The sequence below is a fragment of the Colossoma macropomum genome, unplaced genomic scaffold (assembly GCF_904425465.1).
Source record: "Colossoma macropomum unplaced genomic scaffold, Colossoma_macropomum, whole genome shotgun sequence".
NCBI lineage: Eukaryota > Metazoa > Chordata > Actinopteri > Characiformes > Serrasalmidae > Colossoma > Colossoma macropomum.
Genome location: NW_023494805.1, coordinates 2,787,304 through 2,810,351, shown reverse-complemented (window position 1 = coordinate 2,810,351; position 23,048 = coordinate 2,787,304). Strand labels below are relative to the sequence as shown.

At 40.1% G+C, this 23,048-nt stretch overlaps 1 protein-coding gene across 2 annotated transcripts in view; it reads left to right on the top strand.

Moving 5' to 3' along the window:
- The window catches only part of LOC118826726 (corticotropin-releasing factor receptor 2), a 178,005-nt gene that overhangs the window by 102,561 nt on the left and 52,396 nt on the right, over window positions 1–23,048 (top strand). For both annotated transcript variants that reach the window (XM_036597775.1, XM_036597776.1), the window contains 3 exons: window positions 11,911–11,996; window positions 17,248–17,354; window positions 21,823–21,940. In XM_036597775.1, the coding sequence (XP_036453668.1) occupies window positions 11,911–11,996; window positions 17,248–17,354; window positions 21,823–21,940 (311 nt within the window). The remainder of the gene's footprint in view (window positions 1–11,910; window positions 11,997–17,247; window positions 17,355–21,822; window positions 21,941–23,048) is intronic.

Here is a 23,048-nt window from a genome sequence, read left to right as displayed (position 1 = left end):
AGCAGGGAGGCTTTTGAGATTTAGCCAGTGTTTTTGTTTGGGACTGCACAGCGTGTTGTTTTGAATGAAGTTGCTTTATTGTAGTGTCTGTAGGGGCTGCGTTTCACGTGCAGTGTGAGCACCCAGGTTGCGTCCTGTCAGTCGGACCGAGTGTTTTCGTACAGTGTGAGCACATAAATCGCAGGCTTTGGCCGAACGCGAGGGGCAATTCAAACATACAGTGTGAGTCACCAAAGAGCAAGATTTCTAAAATCGCACAAATTACAATCAGTAATTTGAAAAAGCATCATAAACATTGCAGTCTTTAACCATTTGCTCTGAACAACATGTATACCTAGTGCTGTAAAAGGTAGGCTTCTGGTTAATTAGCCTTTAACCACTAAGGTATAAAAGGCTGAAGGTTGCTCCTAATTAGCCAGTTTCTTTGTTGTAATTGTTAATGCCATTTAAGAATATATTATGAATATAATATATATAGAATATATTTTGAATATAAGAGCCAGGTTCAGCTTTGTCCGTGCTATGCTGTCAGTTGTTATAGAAATAAGGTTAACTAGTAAGGGTGTTTTCACACTTCAGCCATTTCAGTGTCTGAAGTGGACTGAAGTCGCTGAATCATGGTTTCTTTTGCATATGTGAACAAGCCAAACAAACTCTGACCCCTCTAAACGGCCCGAGAAAGGAACCGAGCTGAGACCATCTCTCGAGGTGGTCTCAGTTTGGTTTGTTTGTAGTTTGCTTTGTGGTTCGATTGATTTGTGCATTGTGAAAACAAATCGGCCCCAGTCTGTTTTTGCTTTATGGTGAAGACCTTGAGGCTCAGCATACACACAGCCACAGTCTTCAGCAGGTAAAAACAGACCACCAAGGATCATTTCGCTGTTGTCAGAAGAAAACCTTGTATCTCCATTTTTGACGTTTTTTAGTTTTTGACATAATTTGAAAATACCTGTTACTCTGTATGTTGTATGGAAATTTCATGAAGAATGGACTAAAAGAAACGACCCAAAAAAAACTTGGAAAAAAGTCTGGTTCCATTGACTTACATTAAAAGTAAAGTAGGTTTTTTCCTTCTCCTGTAAAGTTACCATTTTGGAGATACGAGGTTTTCTTCCAACAGCAGTGATTCATGAGGTTCTACTCAGGATAAAGACTGTTCGTGATCTGCGACAAGACAGCAGCGCTGACGTATTAAAGCGATAAAATGCGAGAGCCCACATGATCTTACTGTGTTAAGGGCTCACGCTGGGCACGCGAAGCAATTTTAAGCTGCTTTCACTCTGAACGTTGAATGAATGAAAATTCACCGCTGACGCAGAGCTTCGCCGGGTGGAGCTCAGTGAGGAGCACAGCCGAAACAGATCTCGAAGGACCAGAAAGAAACCGGAGTCCTCTTTATAGTTCACTTACATCGTGAACACAAAAAGAACTGAGGTCATTTGCAATTGGTTCCCTTTCAGGTTCACTTTAACCAAAGTCACTTCGGTTCTTTTAAAACGAACTATATGTGAAAACACTGTAAACGTGAGGAAAGCGATCATATGTAGTATTGAATGTTGAAAAATGTTCCTTCCGATTATAGGAATAGGTGGGTTATTTTTCAATGGCTTAGCTGCAGTGAAGTAAGCAGCGTAGTGCTTGTCATCCTCACCTCAGTGATGTTTCGGGACAAAATGCTTGCTGTCCGCCCTAAAATGAAATTCTGGCTGTGCCTCTGAGGAGAACATGGGGTTGAGAAGATGTGGTAATACAAAAGAGCACTTTTCATTCTTAATGATAGACATACATTTTGTAAATATGAAAGAGAAGTGAAAGAAGGACGTTTTAATAAAATAAACATGGGTACTTGTCAGCGAGCAGTGCGGACAGCAAAAAAAGGAAGGATTTCTAGGACGCTTCAAGGTAACTGTGATGAGATTTGCAGACATGGACGCTGACTTGCCATAACAGTCTATGACAAATAAAGTGTTAGTCCAGTGCCTGGCTGAATGTGACGTGACCTGGCAGCTCACACTGCCATGAGTTGTTCAGAGCGAGTAGGTGAGAGTGATTTGGTGTACAGTTTAGGACAGGGAGTCCTGCTCTAGGTGAGATCAGTCTGGAGTACGGAGTCAGAGCCGAGGTGAAATTACACGGGCACAGAAATACCCCGGCCAACGCTGGGAGGCCGTATCACCAGATGCCGTAATATTTGCCGGCTTTTTGTAAAGGCAATATTTATTGTCTACTCTGATGTTTCTGGGGAACAATATCACAGGGAAGATCTAATCTTGTCCAAGCCGTGTGTTCTGAGTGTTGACGCTGTGCTGCATCCTATATGCTGCTCAAACAGGCAGGCAATCCCTGTCATCTTCTAGCAGATGAAGATCATATCGTCCTCCACCATCAGCTGTTGACAGACTCCACATTTTCCCCATCTCATTTAATACACTGCAGCTTTCCTTATCTTAGCCGTTATTTGCTGGGCCCTTCGTCCTCAGATCCTCTCAGGGAGAATCGTATCCTGAGAGAGTTCTGCCTCAGCACGGCTATGACTGAACTGAAAGCTCTTCTTCGCAGGGATCGCAGTGTTAGTGAAGGATTTCTTTACTAATGACTCTTAAAATGGCAAAGCAGAACTCATGTTAAGCAGTGTTGTTTCCCGCCTCCTGTGCAGTCAGTTTTAATGATTTTGAAAGCAAACGTCTGCAATTTACATAAATCGTCTGCTGCCAGGAGAGAAACCCCCCCATCCCTAGCAGCAGTTCGCAGTCATTTATTGGGACAAGCGGCAGATGAAGTGTTTTAGTTTTGTGGGCCAACCAGATCTGCAACGTTCTCACAAATATATTTCAAACAGATTCTGGTTTATCCTGGTTTATCTGATTGGTATAAACCTTCGTCGCTACATGGAATTCTACAATTTAGCTGTCCACCTTTTGCGATTGTTAACTACAATTCATCTTAACGGTGAAGTGAGCTGAGATTGGTGTTCATGCAGTTGATAGGTTTCAGGAGAACCGCTGCTGGGGCTGGACAACATTTGTGGACCAGAAATATAACAAAAAGTGAAAATGTTTCTTTTTCTTCAATAGCATTTGAACAGTGTGTGCAAAAAGGCCACTGCGAATGTGTAAATCATGGTTTTGAACCAAGACAATCAGCTACCACTTTGGTTTTGTCTGAAATGCATGTTGATTTCTGTGGATATAGCCATGTTTATGAAATGTAAGCAAGTACACAAATGGCAATCATTGGGGTCCAAGCACCTCAAAGTATTAAGGGCAGTACAGGCATTCTAGCAGAAAGAACACAAATAATGGTCATAGTTTTTAGAATGGACACTGTTTATAATGAAGGTCGAGGAGAGAATTCAAAATCTGCCAAATTTCAGACTTTTAACAAATAAGTGAAAAACAATACATTTAGTGACTTGTAATGATTGACTTGTTAAACTTAATGAATAGGATAACTTCCCCTGTTTGGATCATTCTACCAAACTGGTTCAAAGTTCAAAAAAACACATTTGGGCAATTGACGTTGACTTTAGAACAAAATCCTTTAGCTTTGAGTGACACTATACATTGAATATTTTTTTGTTTTATTAAAACAAATGAAGTACACACATAAAATCACATTTTCTTTATTTTACTTAATTGCAGAAAGTATGTTTCAGTACTGACAATTCTTAACATTCCTGATTTTCAGACTTTGGGAAACATTTACTTCAAAACAATGCGATCTATCTGCTCACCTTGGAGGGTGTGACCTTGAGGGATGCAGTCTCACTTCCTGCACTAAAACATTAAACCTATAATAAACAGAAATCTCTCAACTTCACACAAGAAATCAAAAAATCTTTTAAAAACAGAAATACAAATAAACAATTAAGTATTATTTTGATAAATTTAGGAGTCAAGTTTTGGGACAGACACCTAAATATTCCATATATTAGTGACAGAGCACACCAGAATGCTTGACTTTCATGTTGAAATGACTAATTTTTTCTCCTGTGAATTGTGCCATCGGACCCCCACAGGGCATTAGTTTTTCACTGCTCATAAATTGTCAGGTCTGTAAAGATATTAATGCTGTTATGAAATTTCACAAGAGGCAGTGTCTGCTAGACGCCTGTGAGAAAGCCTGTTGGAGGTTATATCTCCTTACAGACAAGCCAAAATGACCTGTTAATAGCAGAAAGTATAAAAAGCTATTGTTAGAAAGCCGTTGGCGTATTGCTGTTGGGCCGTATAGCACCTAAGCTCCGCTGAACAGTGTGATGTAACATCAGTGTGCACAATAGTGAGGGAAGAGATAGGAGAGAGCTACTACAGACTTAAAACGGGGGGCGATCTATTTCCGCACCGGTGCTTCACACCTCTTCTGACACCAGCAGTACGGCTCACAGCGAACGCTTCAAATCCCTGCAAATCATATCCGCTCTCGACAGCCGAGCGGAGGGAGAAATCAGCCCTCTGATCCGCGGACAAGGGCCCACAATCTGAAACCTGCAGAACGCAGGACCCGAGTGAAACCCCTTCACCTGTCCTTCATCAGATTGCTGCCATTCAGCACCTCAGCGTCAGAGTGTGGAGTCTGTCCTAGGCGTTCGTACAGAGCGCCTCAGTGGCCGAGTATTTATAGTAGGTCCTCTTATCCGCACACAGGCTAGCTGCAGCGCTGGCTTGTGCCAGGGGAGCGATGATGTGCTCATTGTCATTGAAGGGTCATGTGGGATTTCTGAGTGAAAGTCACAGCTACTTTCCTCCCTGAAATGAGAAGCCTGAGGTTTGAAGGCCAGTCGGCTGCTGTGAGACTGTGTGGGACCGTCAAGGATCACACAGTGCAATCGAACGCTGAATCGTACTGGGATGAGTCATTTCTGGATGTTCCACTTGTGCATCATTAAGTTTTCTGCCTCTAGCTGTGCCATTAATGCGTGTAGACGGAGTGTGAATTTGCTGGCTGGTTTTGCACCTGTGTTTAACTCTCAGCAGGTCTGTACCTGTATGAAGGTGAGTCTGTTTTAAACCATGTCTCCAAATGGGACATGTTTCATGAGTATTTCATCAACAAAACACACCTAACATCTCATTTACACAGTCGTCCCCAAATGCAGTCGATCAGTCAAGACACGTGTAGTGTCTGAAGCCTGCTTTAGTTTGGCATCGGAGGTACACGGCTAATGCAGCTAACAGGTAAACTTATAGTTAGGCCTGTCACAATCATGAAATTTAAATTGTAACTGTCTTTTTTGTTCATTGTGTGCAGCTAATAAAATACAAGCCTGAAGTTGGCAAATTAGCTAATTAGATATGTTGCTTCCTAGCTATCAGTACATAGTAGCTCAAAGCCAGTTTAACTGGAGGCTGGCCACTTCTTGTTTTTCCCATTATATCAAAATGCTAGAGCGCTGCAAGTAAGTCCTCAGTGAATGGAAATGAATGGAGCTAAAAGGCTAAAAATGATAAAAAATGATGCCTTATCAGTTTCTTTACTTCCAAACTTTGCGGCAGTAAGTTTTCTGCTTCCAACTGTGTTATTAATGCATTTAGAGGGAGTGTGAATTTGTGGGCAGGTTTCGCACCTGTGTTCAACTCTCGGCAGGTCTGTACCTGTATGAAGGTGAGATTATTTCTGACTGTGTCTCCAAATGGGACATATTCCATCAACAAAACAGGATTTTTTTGGCAAAAAAATCTAATTCGCACAGTTTTTCCCTAATGTAGTCTGTCGGCCAAGACATGTTTGGTGTCTAAAGTTTCCTTCTAGAGCTCCTTCTGGGAGCTCGGAATCATTTCTCCCGCTCCGTGCAGTCCTGTCAAGGCGGACTGACATGTGATATAGTCTATTCACAAATACATTATTCTCTGCTGAAATAACACAGCAGTCATGGTCATCAGGCTCACTGTGAGTAACGTCACTAAATGACATTTATTCCCAGTAAACACAAAGCAGGAATTAAACCACAGAGGCTAGTTTTGGTGTTTTGCTGGGCAGCTGTGGCCGTTGGACTGAAGGTTCCACCATCTCTGTAATGCCTGATTAATACATGCTACCTCAGCGTGAAATGATGCGGCAGCATCAGCGCTGCAGCTTGAACGTGCTGCCTTTCATACATACAGCTTTCTTGCTACTGCATACAGAACAGCGAGAAAGCTGTACAGACATTCCTGTTTCCAGACAGATAAATGGTCAAATCAGTTACTCTGCTCAACAAAAATATCATTTATGAAAGTGCATGGTATGTTTGTTTATCCTCAACAGCATTCTGACTTGACTTGGAAAAAGTTTCAAGCCTGGTAGACCAACTGGGAAATTTGTCTGCAGCACGGAATGTTTTAGTATTTCATCATGAATTAAATTAAGGTAAACAATTGCATTTTTAAATTTTATATGTTTTTGTTTAATTTTCTTTGATTTTCATGGCTTATTTCAGTGTGTTTTGCTGCATGACACATGAAAAAAACGGCGCTGGGTCTATTCTCTGAACACTGCGCCGCTCTGAAAATGCTGCCTATGTGAAAATGCTGACCACTTGACATGGGCACCGAAATGAAAAGCAAGACTATCCAGTATGTGTAAATCAGGCCTCAGCTACGAGAATTTCCGTGTTGTTCATGTGATCGGTTGCCACGCAACTCTTTAGAAAGACTGCATTTATGTATTTGTTTTACTGTTATCATTTTATATTGTTTAAATATATGATTTAGTGATGGTTCTTATTAATTTAGGCTATTCATTAATTTGTGGGATTTCTCTTCATGAGCGCTTTGGCCCGCCCCTGCCTGCAGTGGGCTGGTTTCCTGCCCGCTCCCGCACACAGCACTGAAAATAAGTTTCTTTAAAATGTTCTGTAGGAATAAAAAAGTATTATTGTTGTTAAATAATACTGTAATCATTTATTAATATTATTACTAATTATTATGGTACATTTTCTTTTCGGTTCTATTTTTATTTATTTATTTTGCTTTTGATTTACGTTTTTTATGTTTGTTCAAATTTCATGTTCAAGGTTTTTAAGCCGCAAAACACTGCTCTCTGCTGATACTAACACTATATTTTACTCTCATAAATAAATGCAACAGAGAGCAGCATACAGAGAATTTAGAAAAGTAGTGAACTTACTTGGGCAATTTAGACTGATTCTCACCTCAGACATTCAGGAATGGAGTTTGGACAGCAGTGCCTCATTTCCAAAGAGTCAGTATGCAGAGATGGCGGCTGTGTGCTACTGGAGACAAGCTAGAATTTAGAATTTTAACATCTGTTTCCCCACAGAAGCACAAGCAAAAAGTTATTCTACCTCTTTAAAATTTTTAAACCTTTCAATTTTCCAATTCATTAAATATTATCTCTGTCCTGGGGGGTCCTGTGAATTTAGTGCAGCACAGAATCAATAAAAAGTAGAATAAAAATAGCTGTACTCATAGTTTTTGAATAGGTTCCAGCTGTGCCACTGCTGGTGCATGTCGTTTGTCCCTGAAAAAACAAAATTCATGAAACATATACCTCGAATGATGGGCTGCGTCTGGGGTAAGATGGGAAATAGCATAATCCTGAACTACCCATTTAAATTGCCCCCTGATCAGAGTACGCAGTGTGACGCTGGAGCCCCTTACATGTCTGCAAAGCTACTGAAGCACATCCAGGGCCAAGATGCCCAAACGTCCAGAGCTCAGGGAAATGTTCCTCTGACCTTAACTGCCTCGAGACGCCAGACCAACAAAACACAAACCACTGCAGTCTTTAGAGGAGTTCTCTCTCTCTCTCTCTCTCTCTCTCTCTCTCTCTCTCTCTCTCTCTCTCTCCCCCTCTCCCCCCCCCTCCCCTCTTTCACAAAATGACCATTAGAAAGAAAAAAAAAAACAATATTAAGAGGATTTGGTAGAACCTTATTTATTAAGTTTGCAAGTGTTTCTTTGGAGGGAGACTCACCATGAAATGAAGCAAATGGAAAAATTACTTAAACTATAATGGAGGATGACAGAGAGAGAGACAGAGAGAGAGACAGAGAGAGAGACAGAGAGAGAGACAGAGAGAGAGACAGAGAGAGAGACAGAGAGAGAGAGAGAGAGAGAGAAAGGCCCAGCTGGAAGTGAATGGTGGAGTAAAAAGGGTTTTTAAAGATATGCATAATAATTCTGAGGGATTAGAAGGCTTGTAAATCTGCACTGTGGACACGCGGGTTATTTCCTAGAGTGACCCAGCAGTAAAGGGACATCAGAGTGGTGGGCTGAAATGGAGAAAAGGGCGAGATGGTCAAAAGGCGCTGGCTCTGAGCCAAACATTAAGAGAATGAGTGGAGTGGCACTGATGCTTCACGCTGTCGCAGAGAGGAGATGGAAGTATCTGCACTGTGTGTGTGTGTGTGTGTGTGTGTGTGTGTGTGTGTGAGAGCATGGTCCTCATTTTTCTGCAAATATAAGTTGGAAACAAGGCAGTGTTTTCATTACAGCCGAGCATAGCGCTTCCCTCAGGAGCTGTCGGCAGCTTTGGCGGCTTGTCACTTAGACGCAAATGTCTAGCTGTACAGAGTAGAGCTGTAGGTTAGTTCTGCTGGTGATACTCAGTTAAACCACGGCTCCGGGGAAGAAAAATAAGCACGCAAAACAGTTTCAATCTGTTTTAGGATGATTTAACTTGCATGTGTTAACTTAACAGTTAATGTCTGTAAAACATTTTCCTGAAATCATGAGCGTGTCAGCTGTCCACATTCTCCCCAAATACAGCAACGTTTAATCCAGAAGCTGTTTTTATTCCACTTTAGTATGGCTAATTCATCAAATTTGGACCACAAGCAACTTTCAATAGCCTGTCTATGGGAATTCCAGGGTAACATTAGCATCAAACGAGTGATTGTGTCTGTTGTCTTTAGCGTTCCTTAATCATGGACAATTAAAGCCTGAAACAGACATTTACATAAGATTGTCTTTGTTTGTTGTAGTTTTACAGCCACTTGAGAATCGTTTCTGATACAGTACAGACTAATTGAGCACTCGCTGTGTCCAAAGCTATGTTCCAGGACACAATGATGACGATCTTTGAAGAATCCAAACCCCATCCCAAACCAGGGAACTAGCCGTACGTCTGGAGAATGGAAGCTTATTTCTTGTGCGCAGGTACCAGACACCTAGCCAGCCCGTAAAACAATGGACTGACGCAGTTTTATAGCTGGACTGATGCCAAGATTAGACCCAGCCTATACATGACAAGTGTCCAGTGTGACAGACACGACCATGTAGGGATAAACAAGAATAGGAGGAACAGAATGTTCTTAATACAATCACAGTACAGACACACACAATACTGATGACACACAACACAGCGCTAAACACACTACAGAGCTACACATTCATTCATCTGTCTCTATTTTAATTCTAAGGGTAGCTGTAAATGATGATAAATCAAATGTAAATAATTGCTTATAATTACTGTTTACTGGCTGCTTCTGATGCCCGTTAACCCCTTAACAAGCCAAGGGTCCCAAAGCTTTACTACACACTTCTATAACCTAAGAATAGCTCCATTGGTTTGCATTGAAGTCCCTGTAGCTACTGAATATTAAGCCTTATTATGTAATAATCCTGGATTGTTAAGAGGTTAACGTTCCGTTAACTACTGTTTTGCTCAAATTCCTGCAGATGCCGTGACACGCTGTACAGCACAGGTCTTTCTCACTGTGTCTGACATAGAGATAGAGAAATTGAAACCATTATTATCCAGTAGAGCAGTTTTCACCGCTCTCTGTCAGATCTGTCAGATGTATCAGATGTACATGGCCCTAAAGGTTCAGAGACGCCGGGCAGAGCGCAGTGGGCGGTGGCCCATTTAATTAGTGCTGAATTTGCTGTCTCACTTCATTGTCGCCCAGCGAACCCCTGGGAACGCGACCGCAGCAAACTGAGAGGATGTAGTTCCAAATATGACTCTCACTCCTGCTTTTCACATTTCTTGTTTATTGATAAATAAACCTTTCCGCCTTATCAAAGCATAAAAACGTATTTTGAGGACTTTAGGCTTTTTTTTGAATTACTAGCCAGGAACTTCCTCCTGTTAAAGTCTGATAACACAGAAGTATTGATGTTGAGTTCTAAATCCGCTTATCCTTGACCCTAATCATTTCTCATTGCAATTAAAAGCTACAGTTAAAGACCCTGGTGAACACTGGATGCTCGTTTATCAGATACAAATAAGACGCACTAACCCTACAAGACGCTGAGAAGTCAGTCCTCTGGGGTGCATGAACTTTTCCACGCATCAAATATGATGTTTCTATATCTGTGTCTGTATCTTTGTGATGATCCAGCACAGAAATCCAGTTTAAACACTTCCTGAATCTGTAGAGTCGCCCTTTCCATTCCATCTTATCACGAGATCATACGAGACTCACACCTGGAGTTATGAGCCTATGAAGAGGGGCTGAGATACACGTCATCTGCCTCTCACCGTGTGGAACTGGTGGATTTGTGTGTCCGTCAGCTGGGCTCAGAAATGACATCACTGTGATGTTACTGGCCTGGAACATGACATCACTGGCTTAGAATGTGATATCACTGGCCTTCAATAGGATATCACTGGCCTGGAACATGATATCACTGGCCTAGATTGTGATGTCACTGGCCTGGAACATGATATCACTGGCCTAGAATGTAATGTCACTGGCCTGGAACATGATATCACTGGCCTAGATTGTGATGTCACTAGCCTTGAACGGAATGTCATTGGCTTGGAACATGATATCACTGGCCTGGAATGTGATGTCACTGGCCTGCAATATGATATCACTGGCCTGGAATGTGATGTCACTGGCCTGCAATATGATATCACTGGCCTGGAACATGACATCACTGGCCTGGAATGTGATGTCATTGGCCTGTAATGTGGTGTCACTGGCCTAGATTGAACGGAATGTCATTGGCTTGGAACATGATATCACAGGCCTGGAATGTGATGTCACTGGCCTAGAATGTGATGTCACGGGCCTGCAATATGATATCACCGGCCTGGAATGTGATGACACTGGTTTGGAACATGATATCACAGGCCTGGAATGTGACGTCACTGGCCTAGAATGTGATGTCACGGGCCTGCAATATGATATCACCGGCCTGGAATGTGATGACACTGGTTTGGAACATGATATCACTGGCCTAGAATGTGATGTCACTGGCCTGAAAAATGGGATTATGCACCTTGTTTACCTTTTTTAACTGGTTAATCAGGCTGTGAGCTTTTGGGAATGCTTGATTTTAATCGCTGGCCACTCATGGCTTAAGGGAGCACATTGTCTTAAAAAAATGTTTTTACTCCAGTTGAAAGCACAACTCCTGGCCTGAAACACAGTACGAGCCACAGCAGAGGCTTTAAACATTCAAATGGAAATTTTATACACTTGACAAACTGAATTTGACGAATATTCAAATTTCAGATTTTTACTTTGACAGTTCTTGTTGCGTATAGTATTCTTATTGCATGTAGTTCCAAAACCTTTATGCCTCACCTTCTTCGCTCCGCTGCCACCTCCACAGTGCTCCATGCAGGACCGTGAGTGTCTCCATAAAAATCAGTGGGAGGGAAAACGAAAACACTAAATCCTGCTGTAATGTAATGCAGCTTAGGAGTTTATCAGGTTGAAATTGGTGTTGGCCGTGATGATCTGCTGCACTTCATTTCATTACTGTGCCCATAAACACACATTCTGAACATGAACAGACGTGCTGTTCAACATTGCCGTCTTGTAGCTCCTGTGCCGTATTTAGGGAGCGTACGAAATTCCAGCGTGTGTTCTCGGACTCTGGGTACAGCGTGTTTTTCAGAGATATGCCGGGGGGGTGGGGGTTCTTTTTTGCTTTTTTGTCCTGAAAGAATGGATTTTTTTTCACTTGGATAAACATAACATGCTGAATTGTGCTTTGGTTTTCCGTGCAGGGAGCGCGTACAGAGAGTGCCTGGAGAACGGAACATGGGCTTTCAAGATCAACTACTCCAGCTGCGAACCCATTTTAGAAGAAAAGGTGCGTGCTGTTTCATCACAATATGAGAAAGCCCTGAAGGTGACCTTTTTATTGTTTATTTGCAGGCATCTGAATATTATTAACTACTGTTGCCAATGGTGACGCATTATTAACACATAAACACGTTAAATTATTGACTACTGTAATTATTATCACTGTTTATTAAAGCTGTTAACACATTTTCCTAGTTTAACCCTTCAAACCATCCGTAGTTCCAGCCTGAAGCCCAGCTGCTCATGCGCTGTTCCTGTGTCTCTGCGACTGTGGCCAATATGGTCTCGTGGGGCCAGACATGATCTTATAATGAGAACATCTGCGGGCAACCATGACAAATTTTGGGCTAAATGTGGGTGGGAACAGGGGAATGACTTATTAGTGTGAAACAAACTTGGGGCTCAAAGTAGGTGTCGATAGTGCGGTCATCAACAATGGGCCTCATTGTCCACTATCTTCCTAAGTTTGTTCTCAAATGTGTTCTTGAGAAAGAGAAAGTCTACGTCAGATTCATGACGTGTTCTTAAAGCGCTGAACCGTTCACACCTTTGTGCTCTTGAGTGTGTGTAGATTCTGTTCTTACCTAAAAACAAATCCCAAACCAGGAAACACTGCTGAATGTCAGAGTCTTCCTGAAAACCAGTCGGTTTTAAGAAGAAATAGCTTCTTAAGAACGGTTGGTGAATGAGGCCTATTGTCTAGTAGACAACTAGCCTGTGGTTAGCACATGGATGTAGCATATGTTAGGGTGAAACGTTCCCCCAGAAACCTCCAATTAAGCATGTAGGTGTGCATTGAGTGTGTTTAGAACACATCACATGCAGTAAAAACAAGCATTACCTCTTACAAAAGAAAAACAGTTCCATTAGCTGATGATAGTGTTTCACTAGGTGGCTTAATTTCCTTGTGTTATTCAGCAAGTTGTCCCCAGACATGTATTCCCTTTGAGACTATAGTCAGTACAGACTGTAGTTCAAATAGAGCTTTTAAATAGTAAAAATAGTTAATAGTTAAATAGTTCAACCTAGAATTTAAAAGAAAATTGTTTTATAACAATTATTAATTATTTAACATTCCATTTTGACTCTACCAAAACTATCATAACATTACCCAAACTTTACCACATGTTTCAGTAGTGACTGAAAACATCGGTGAATGTCAGAGTACTGCGTAAGTGGGTTTTAAGAAGAAATTTCATCTTAAGAACGGTTGGTGAATGAGGCCCATTGTCTAATGGACAGCTAACCTGTTGTTAGCGCATGGATGTAGCATAAGTTAGGTGAGAGTTTTAGCTCATTTTGAGCTCTAAAACGCAGCCAGTACGTGACCAGCAAACACGGCTTTGAACAACTGTTCAGACAGAAAATCATCATATTTTTCGTGAAAGCACAACAAACTACTTAACTGCAGAAAATATGACGATTCTTAATGTTCCACACTGATTTTCAGACTTTGGGACACATTTACTTCAAATCAATGGGATCTAACTGCTCACCATGTGGCCATGAGGGACAGGCATGCAGCCTCACTCTGTGCTCTTAAATGCAGGGGCATGGCTAAAATAAGGCCCCACCTACAGACTAAAACTGTGTTTCGGTAGTGAGATGAAAACCTGGGACAGCATTTTTTTGACTAAAACTTCATTTAAAAATTAAACTCATGATAAATGATTATTATTGGAAAAATTATTGGAAGTAATAATACATTCTGATTAAGCGTATTTTGTCCAACAAAAGGCACAGCTTTACAAATGGAACCAAATCCTTCTTCAAATTTGAACATATAAGAAAAAATGTGGTTCATTGCAAATGATTATTTTAATAAAGTGACAGTACAATTTAATATAATAAAATAGGGCTACAATGTTGCCTTATAATTTTTAATTAATTAATTAATTTATTTATTTTTGCTGGACTGCCTTAATCTGTGATGTGTTTATTAGAAGTGTTTAGAAAAGTGCTTATTTTTCTAAATGTAAACTCTTAAGACCACCTTGAGCCTTGGCTCCTCACCGCGCACAGCCGAGGAACGCACTGGGGCACGGTTCTGAGTTCTGATCAGGAGAGCTAGACGGCTGTGATGTGGGATGTGTCTTGGATGAAGGACACTGCCAGAGGTGGTTCGCGTTAACAGAGCCGTTTTTGCTCCGCTTCGATTAGATGAGAGCGCTAAGAAAACAGAATGAATCATCAGTTTGTTACAACAGTTAAACCTGCTTTAGGCTAAAAGTGCTAACTGGCGTACAGTGCAGTACATCAGCTCGCTCCTAATTATCTTACTGTAGCTGCGGGTTAAAGTTTTATCCTTTTATCCACGTATTGAGTTATACAGAGTTTTCATCATGGGAAAATTTAGTTGATGTAGATTTTTACTGACACTCCTCAAATATACGCTCTTTCTCCATTCCATACTAGTATTATAATACATACCATTGTTTCTTATCCCTCGCTCATGCAGCCTTTTAGATCACAATTAGCTAAAAATAAATGACTGATTCATGTTTCTATAGAACTTGTCACAGTTATGAAACTGTTATATGGATGATGAGTGAATATGTTATGAATCATAGCAGTTCCGCAGCATTTTCTGCTTCAGTGTAATAACTTTCTATTCTAACTTTCCAATTATTCTGATGTTTGTTGGTCCCCATTAAACAGAGATTACCTTGTCATTTGTATCTTCACCATTAGTTAAAGTGTCACTCTTATGATTTATACATGTGGTTCTAATTTACTCATTTTACTGAGCCTTGTAATGTTGATATTGGAAAGCCAGTCTGCCACTCGCAGTGATGTCCAACTGGTAGCAGTGTTAAAGCTGCACTATGTAAGTTTTTAAAGCTGAAGTCTCAGTACTGAGTGAGGAGAATGTAAACAGGCTAAAATATGTTGAGTGTGCTGCTGTGAGTCGCCCTCTAAAGCCTGAAATAATCATTTAAAAGTCAGAGGCGTCGGGTCGGGAGTTTTTCACACCACGCTGTATGTCTTTACATAGTAACGTCACACACATACAGACTCATAAAGAGGTTCAGCTTGATGTTTCGATCTCAAAAGATCTGAAAAATGATTTTTCAACATTATACTGATGAAGATGTGATGACAATAGTAGATAATTCACTCACATCCTCAGAGACGCTCCTTTACCAAGTTTAGACTGAGTTCTCTTTGAATTCTCTTCCCACTTGCAGATATCAGATTCATCCACATCCCACATAAAACGTTCTTCCACACGCTGTGTGCAGTTACATGCATGGAATTCGAGAGGTCTGCAAATCCCGAAAACATACATGATGCAGCTTTATGTACGTCTTGTTTTAAATGATGCTTGTTCTGAGGTTTTCATACCCACAGAGTTTTTACACACATCCCAAAAGTCACAGCAGCTGTTATGTATTTAAAAAGTCCTGTCAACATCATGAGCAGCGAGAACTCTTCTATTAAACAGGCGTTAGAGAGCGGTTCTGTCTTTTTTTAATGGGTATGTTTCCTTAAATAGATCCTTTGATGAAAAATGGTAATGTGGCTAACAGTGAGTGCAAGTGTGAGGTTCACTGCTGGCTTTTGTCACTTGATCAGTGTTTTTCCCTGGCATAAAATATACCACCATAAACTCAAGCAGGGATGCAGGAAGTGGAGGTGCTGAGGGTGCGGCAGCCCCACCCCGGATTTCAGGATGGTTTAACTGCAGCTGCTAAAAATAATAATAAAAAAAAATATTTTATAACTTGAAAGTAATTTGAACATAGTAAAAACATGTATCTGCTTAATTTAGAGTGAATGTAGTATTTCTGTGTTTGATTCTGACATTTTCAAACTCTGAACTGCTGTGCACTGTTGAAGTTAATGATTTCATTCATTTTTTATTTAATTAAAGCCAGTTGAATCGCTTCCCTCAGCAACTGTTAGCCGCTTTATGGGCACATCACTAAAATATCAGATTTATTGAACCTTTTAACTTACTCTGTGGGGCAAACTATATAGGCCAAAAGTGTAGTTCTGCATTTTAAAGATATTTACATTAATGGTCCCAAATACTATCATGGATGCTGGCTTTTGAACTGTGTGGTAATTTCAAGCTGGGAGGTCTTTACTCTGGAGGATGCAGTGTCCATTATTTCCAGAAGAATTGCAAATTTTGATTCATCTGTCCACAGGACACTTTTCCACTTCGCCTCAGTCCATTTTAAATGAGCTTGGGCCCAGAGAAGATGGCGGCGTTTCTGGATCCTGTTTATATATGGCTTCTTCTTTGCATGATACAGCTTTCACTTGCATTTATGGATTGCACAGCGAACTGTGTTCACAGACAATGATTTCTGGAAGTGTTCCTGAGTCCATGCAGTGATTTCCAGTACAGAATCATGCCTGTTTTTAATACAGAGCCACCTGAGGACCCAAAGATCACAAGAATCCAATATTGACCATCTGCCTTGTCCCTTGCGTACAGGGATTTCTCCAGACTCTCTGAATCTTCTGATGATATTATGTACTGTAGATGGTGGGATATCCAAAGTCTTTGCAATTTTACATTGAGGAACATTTTTCTGAAATTGTTCCACAATTTTGTAGATGCAGTTTTTTGCAGATCGGTGAACCTCGGCCTGTCTTTGCTTCTGAGAAACTCTCTAAAATGCTCTTTTTATACTCGGTCATGTGAGTTAGTTGCAAATTGCTCCTCCAGCTGTTTTCTTGTTAGTACCACTTACTTTTCCAGCCTTTTGTCGCCCCATCCCAGCTTTTTTGATATGCATTGCTGCCATCAAGTTCTAAATGAGTTAATATTTTTCATGAAATGGTAAAATGTCTCACTTTCAACATCTGATATGTGTTCTATGTTCTACTGTGAATGAAATATGGGTCTATGAGATTTGCAAATCATTGCATTCTGTTTTGATTAAAGCAAGTCGAATCGCTTTCCTCAATAACTGTTATCTGCTTTATGGGCGCATCGCTGAAATATAAGATTTATTGTGACTTACTCTGTGGGCCAAACTATATGGGCCAAAAGTGCAGTTCTACATTTCAACGATATTTTACTGCAAAGGCTGAACTGATGTCTTCATAAAGTTCAAGCCTCAGCTCAGTCTGTTTTAGAGATCCATACCTTTAAGTAATAAGTATTGTAGCAATGAAGTACCAGAACAGTGAATTACCCTCGGTTGCAGGGAGTGGACTAGTCGTGGCCATACAGCGGACATGGCCGTCTTATGAAGTGTTCTGTTATGTAGTGACCTTTATGTTCACTGTTGTCTTTACAGAGGAAGTACCCGATGCACTACAAGATCGCCCTCATCATCAACTACCTTGGACACTGCATATCTGTGGGAGCTCTCGTTGTGGCCTTTGTTCTTTTCCTCTGTTTAAGGTAAACCCATCATATGTCCAAAGATGAAGGTTTTCCAGCCCATTTTATTATTATTTGTTGACTCGTCACACGAATATATTCCAGTTCCTGCTGTTAGGATATGTTCACAATGTTCTTAAATGCTTAAATCCATTCAATAACTCTAATATAGACACATTAACCAGGATATACTACATTATTTTGCAAAATGGACTCTGTCTTTCTCAAAATGTTCCAAATACGAGGAGTGCATTTGGCTAATGTTGAGTGTGGTCATGCAGGCTGATTGGGCGTAATGAACAGCTACCGGCTCTGCAAGAAAAAAAGCACCATTATGTCTGAAATCATATGTCTGGATCCTTTTAAGACGCCCAAATCAGTTTTTCAATTCCGAGAAGGAAGGACGCCGCTGCCCTCGAAATACTCTCCAAAACTTATGTGAAAAGTGTCTCCACCACTTGAGCACATTTCTACTGAGAAATGCAAACAAGCGATATAACAGCATAATTAAACCCGCAAGGCTGGATTTCCAGACCCAGAATCAGTGCAGACTGAAAACTTACTTAGAAACTTCACTTTCCCTGATAGAGCAGCTGTTTTTCAGTAACATTTCTCAGTACAGGTCTAACAACTAAGCACAACACCATCATATCATCAAGTTACAGGTAAACTAAAGCAATAAGCCCCAAGAGGCCAGGCCTCACTGTGATCATATAACAGGTAAAATGACTGTAATGTAGGGCCTCGGGTGACTTATTGCTCTTAAACTGTGACAACATAAAATATGATCAAATACACACATTTTTAATAAAATGTTTGTTAGAATTAATAATAACCACAATAAATGATTTCTCCACCAAAGAATGTAGAGTTTGCTGTCGTTTTAGTCACCCATCACTGTATATTGCAATCGTTTCATGAACTGATAATATGATAATGAAAATATTATAAGATAGCACTATTTAAAAATAAAATCCTTCCATAGTTGTTGCTCACCAAATTACCACCTCAGCAATACTGCTGATTTCCTGCTACTATCATCTCAATGCAATTTCCTGCGCTGTGTTAGCATCAAGCTAACTGTGCTGCCCAGTTGTTTTCCCACACTACGTTTAACACTGTTTGAAGCAGATCTAACAAAAACATGGATATCTGAACATGTAAGACATTTAAGTAACATATTCTTTACTTTTTATATTGCAGTTTTACAGTGAATCATTTAGTAAACACTTCAGTCCAAAGCCAAACAATTAGGGCTGAACGATTTGTGGAAAATATCTAACTGTGATTCTTCTGACTAACATTGCAATTGCAATTTAAATAAGGGTATTATTATTATTGTAAAGAAGCTTTAGGCCTTTTTAGCCAGGAAGACCAGCGTTACCATTTTTGCAGGCTTGAGGCCCAGTACTATTAGAGGCGGGTGATGTAATATCACAATAATTCAGGAATAAATGATATCACAATATTTATTTTTCTGACATCTGGTGAGTTAGAACATACAAAGTAGGGCCATATTTTAAAATACTATCAAAAACTATGAATCCAGTTACTTGTATTCAACATTTCACGCACTGTGCTGCACTAAATTAAATTAAACAGGACTAACTATGCTCTCTTTTTAATTAAACATGCAGTTGGGGAGTGATTTCAAGAAATGCACATTGTGACATATTGTCATTTATCACAATACGATAAATATTGTCATATTGTCTAGCTCTACTACTGCTGTCCAGCTCTACTACTACTCCATTTAAAACTTCTTAAAACTATCATATAGACCAGGGGTCGGGAACCCAAATGTTAAGTTGAAGTGTCTTTCAACAAAATTCTAACCACCTTGGGAGCCACAATATTATATGTCCATTTTACCATCTTGGCTGTAAATATGTCTCAGTATGTGCTAAAGTACTAGTATATGCTAAAAACTTAATATAAACGAAAGCACAGACTTACTTTGATCGGCTTTAAGCTTTAGGTCAGCTGTAGCCACTTTTCTCGCATCTCAGTCAGGAAACTTTTCCTCAGAAGTAGAATAATTTCTTGTAAAATGTCTCTCAACGTTCGACTTTTTACGAGGCTGAAGTCGCTTCTCATTCACCAGCTTCTTGTTCAAATTTTCCTGTTCCGTCTTAAATTGTGTAGAGGTTACATTCTGTTGCCTCAGGCACCATTTAAGGTGGAACTTAAAAATTCAAATGAGAAGCTGACTTTTCGCAACTTTTTGTGTTTGTCAGTTTCTTGTTGCGTTGCTATGGTGACCAGCAGTCTGCGCACCAACCTTCAGGGTTAAAGGGTGAATAAGCAGTTCTACATTAACTCCAGAGTTTAAGACCATTTATTGTTAAACTGTGTTGAGCGACCAGCAGAGCTTTATTTTACTGTAAAGGAGGATTATTTTTACTTTAAAATCTGATTCTGCTGTGGAGCTGCAAAAGGACAGTAAAAGAGCCGCATGCGGCTCCGAAGCCTCAAGTTGCCGACCCCTGACATAGGCTATAATTAAAATTGCAGCTCTTGCCGTTTGAAATTTGCACTCTTTCCAACTGTGATTCTCATATAAAAACGATTAACATTTTAGCCCCACTAACACAGAATTTTTAACAAAACTGTATTCTTACTTCATCAGTTCACTCGGTGGTCCGTGTGAGCAGCAAAACAATCCATTCACAGCACGTCTTTAGTGATTTAGTGCACTAATACACCTACCTCACAACTGAATTCTGTATGTTTACTGAGTATATAACAGCTTTAAATACGGCTCAGATTTGAGAATCGGAATTATTTACTTAATTAATTGATTTTTACATTCAGAGATGACCCTTCCTACTCTTTCTACATCCAGATCTACAGGACAGAAAAGGTCAAGGCAATATCTACAGACATTCTTAGATTTGTTCAGTAATTGAGTGGCCTGAAGAAGGTAGCAGCTCAAAGCAGTGGGAAGTGCCTCAGAGCAGAAATGATTTCCACTGATTTGTTAAGAAGCCTAGACTTAATAATATCTTCTAAACTGGTGATGTGGACGCCCTGTAATTAGCTTGCTGTGGTTGCTTTTTTTTCTGAATTTTCAGACCAACTAATACAAAAGCTCAAGGCAGTTTCAGTAAAAGCTCTGTAGAACGTCTTACGTAAGTTTAAAATGAAAGGAACCAGCTTTTCTATTATTACATTCAGCACACCGGTCCCACTTCAACTTGACCCAAGATAGCTGTAGTTAGTGACATACTCAATAGGCTGACATTTGATGGTGGTCAGACAAGGTGAGGACTCATAAAATGGAGCTGATATTACAAATGAGTCATAGGCTAGGAGACAGTAACCTTTCAGTGACCTGAACTCTTGTCCTGGGCTTCTTCTTCAAACTTTACAATGAACTGCATGATGTCAAGGTCAGGTCATTTAGCAGTCAAAGCGATGAAGCTGCAGAACCTTCATGGTGACAAACATTCAAAACATCAGATAAATCTGAAAAAAAAAAACACAGTTCAGGCTTGTTGTTATTGACTGTATACAGGGAAATGAGTGTAGACGTCAGAGATCAGAAGTCAGAGATCACCCTCATTTATAGGCAGGTAAAACGTCCGTTACGTGCATTTATTTGTTAAGTGCCATTTATTTACCACATGATATTTCTGAGGAGACCATAAGATAATCCACTTGCAGAAAGAAGGAGGAAGTCAAAGAAAAATAAGTTTAAAAAAATAATACAAAAAAAATGTGTCTCCTAACAACCACCTGGAAGACCTGGTCGACCCCAAAACTGCCCCCATCAGATAAACAGCACTTAAAGCTTTCATCTCTGAGAGAGAGGAGAAAATCAAGCTGCTTCAGATCTGAAAACATCCACAGATGTTTCTGTCCATCCTTCCACTGTGAGGAGACGACTCAGCGCTGTGGGTCTGAAAGGATGTGTAGCTGATCAAGAAGAACCTCACTGAGAAAAGAAGACGGACACATCAAACAAAGAAGCTGAACAATGGACTGACCACCCCAGAGTCCAGACCTCAACACCACTGAATGTGTTTGATTACTTCAGAAAATGATCAACCAGCTTCTAAGACTGAACTTTGGAGGTGTGTCTGCAGATGGAAGCTGGAATATAAGCAAAGGGTGGACATACTTATGTGTAATATTTGTTTTCTCCTTTTTTTCTGATGCTAAAAAATGAATAACTTCATTAAGTTCATTAATGAACTCCACTGATTAAATAAATGAAGGATGGTCTCTGACTTTTGTTCTCTACTGTACAAGGTTTAGTAGTTTCTGAGTAGCTAATGTATAATTGATTATCCCTGAAGCAGCATAAGACCCTGTGAACCACGTACACTAGGCCTGCTCCAGAACATTTGGTTTGTTCTTGCATGTTTGTCTTCCATGATGTATTCATATAATTATGCATTTAATTCAGCTTAGAAATGCAAAAGGACAAATCGACGTCCTCATGTAATCTAAAACGGTGCGTGTGTGTTTTTCCCATTGATTCCAGGAGCATCAGGTGCCTTCGGAACGTAATTCACTGGAATTTAATCACCACCTTCATTCTGAGGAACGTGATGTGGTTTCTGTTGCAGCTGATCGACCACAATATCCACGAGAGGAACGAGGTGTGTTAACGTTCTGAAGCCTGTTATACTTTCCTCCTCGTCTCAGCGCGTCTGCACCAAACCCTGTCCTCGCTTCTCACTAACGCTGTCTGTCAAAAATCTGTCCTGCAGTAACTGTATCTGTTTAACGCTTCATTACAGTCTTACCAGCTTTAAGATGCAGCTCACACTGATTAATTGTACTGTCAGCTCACTGAAGATCTACATGTAATCGTGAGTGGTATCACACTTGCAAAGTCCTACATGTCCTCTAGCGTAGTGTTCCTTGGTCAGCAATAACACTAACAGACTCCGGCGGTACCAACTAGGAATGTACCGATACGCAAGATTCAAGATTCGATTAGTTTTTTTTATATTTTCTTAACGATATTGTTAAAGTGGTGTTTGTGTCAAGCAGGAGTCTGTGGTATATAAGGTAGCATCACAAGCAGTGGAAAGCGGCTTTTTGTCAGTAAATACACACATTTTCTGTCATACTACTATAATAATAATAATAATAATAATAATGATAATAATGATAATTAATTCTGATAAAAATAATAAAAAAGACTAAAATCTATGCTCTCCATGGATTTATTTCATAATTCTGACATGCTGTATCCACTGCTATGTCATAGATAAATCCAAGAAGACTGATTTATGTAGCTCTATAAGCTCTGTAAGGCTTAGTAGATACTAGGACTGTTATTCGTCTAGCTGCTAGCATATAGGCTAATGGTGCTGGCATTATCAGAAAACTTGTCTTCTAGGTTTCTCAAACGCTAGAGGGCGCTCCCAAGTGAGTCCAAAATGAATGGGTTAAGATGGAGCATTTGAGTTAAATAGTTTATAAATGCTGAAACATTTTTAATATAAAATAATACATTCATTTCCTGAACACAGAACAGCATAAAACACTTTAACACTGCTGTTATATTTTTAAGAGCTTTTAGACTCGAGTTATAGGAGTTTAATTCAATAACTCCAATGAGCTGCTCCAGTCGCCAACCAATCAGTGATCAGTAGCAATAACGCTAACCAATCAACAGTCAGTAGCAGTAATGCTAGCGTTGTACTGGACAAAACCCATTTGCTGCAGAAAAAGGAAACATACAGGTGAGTTTTCTCT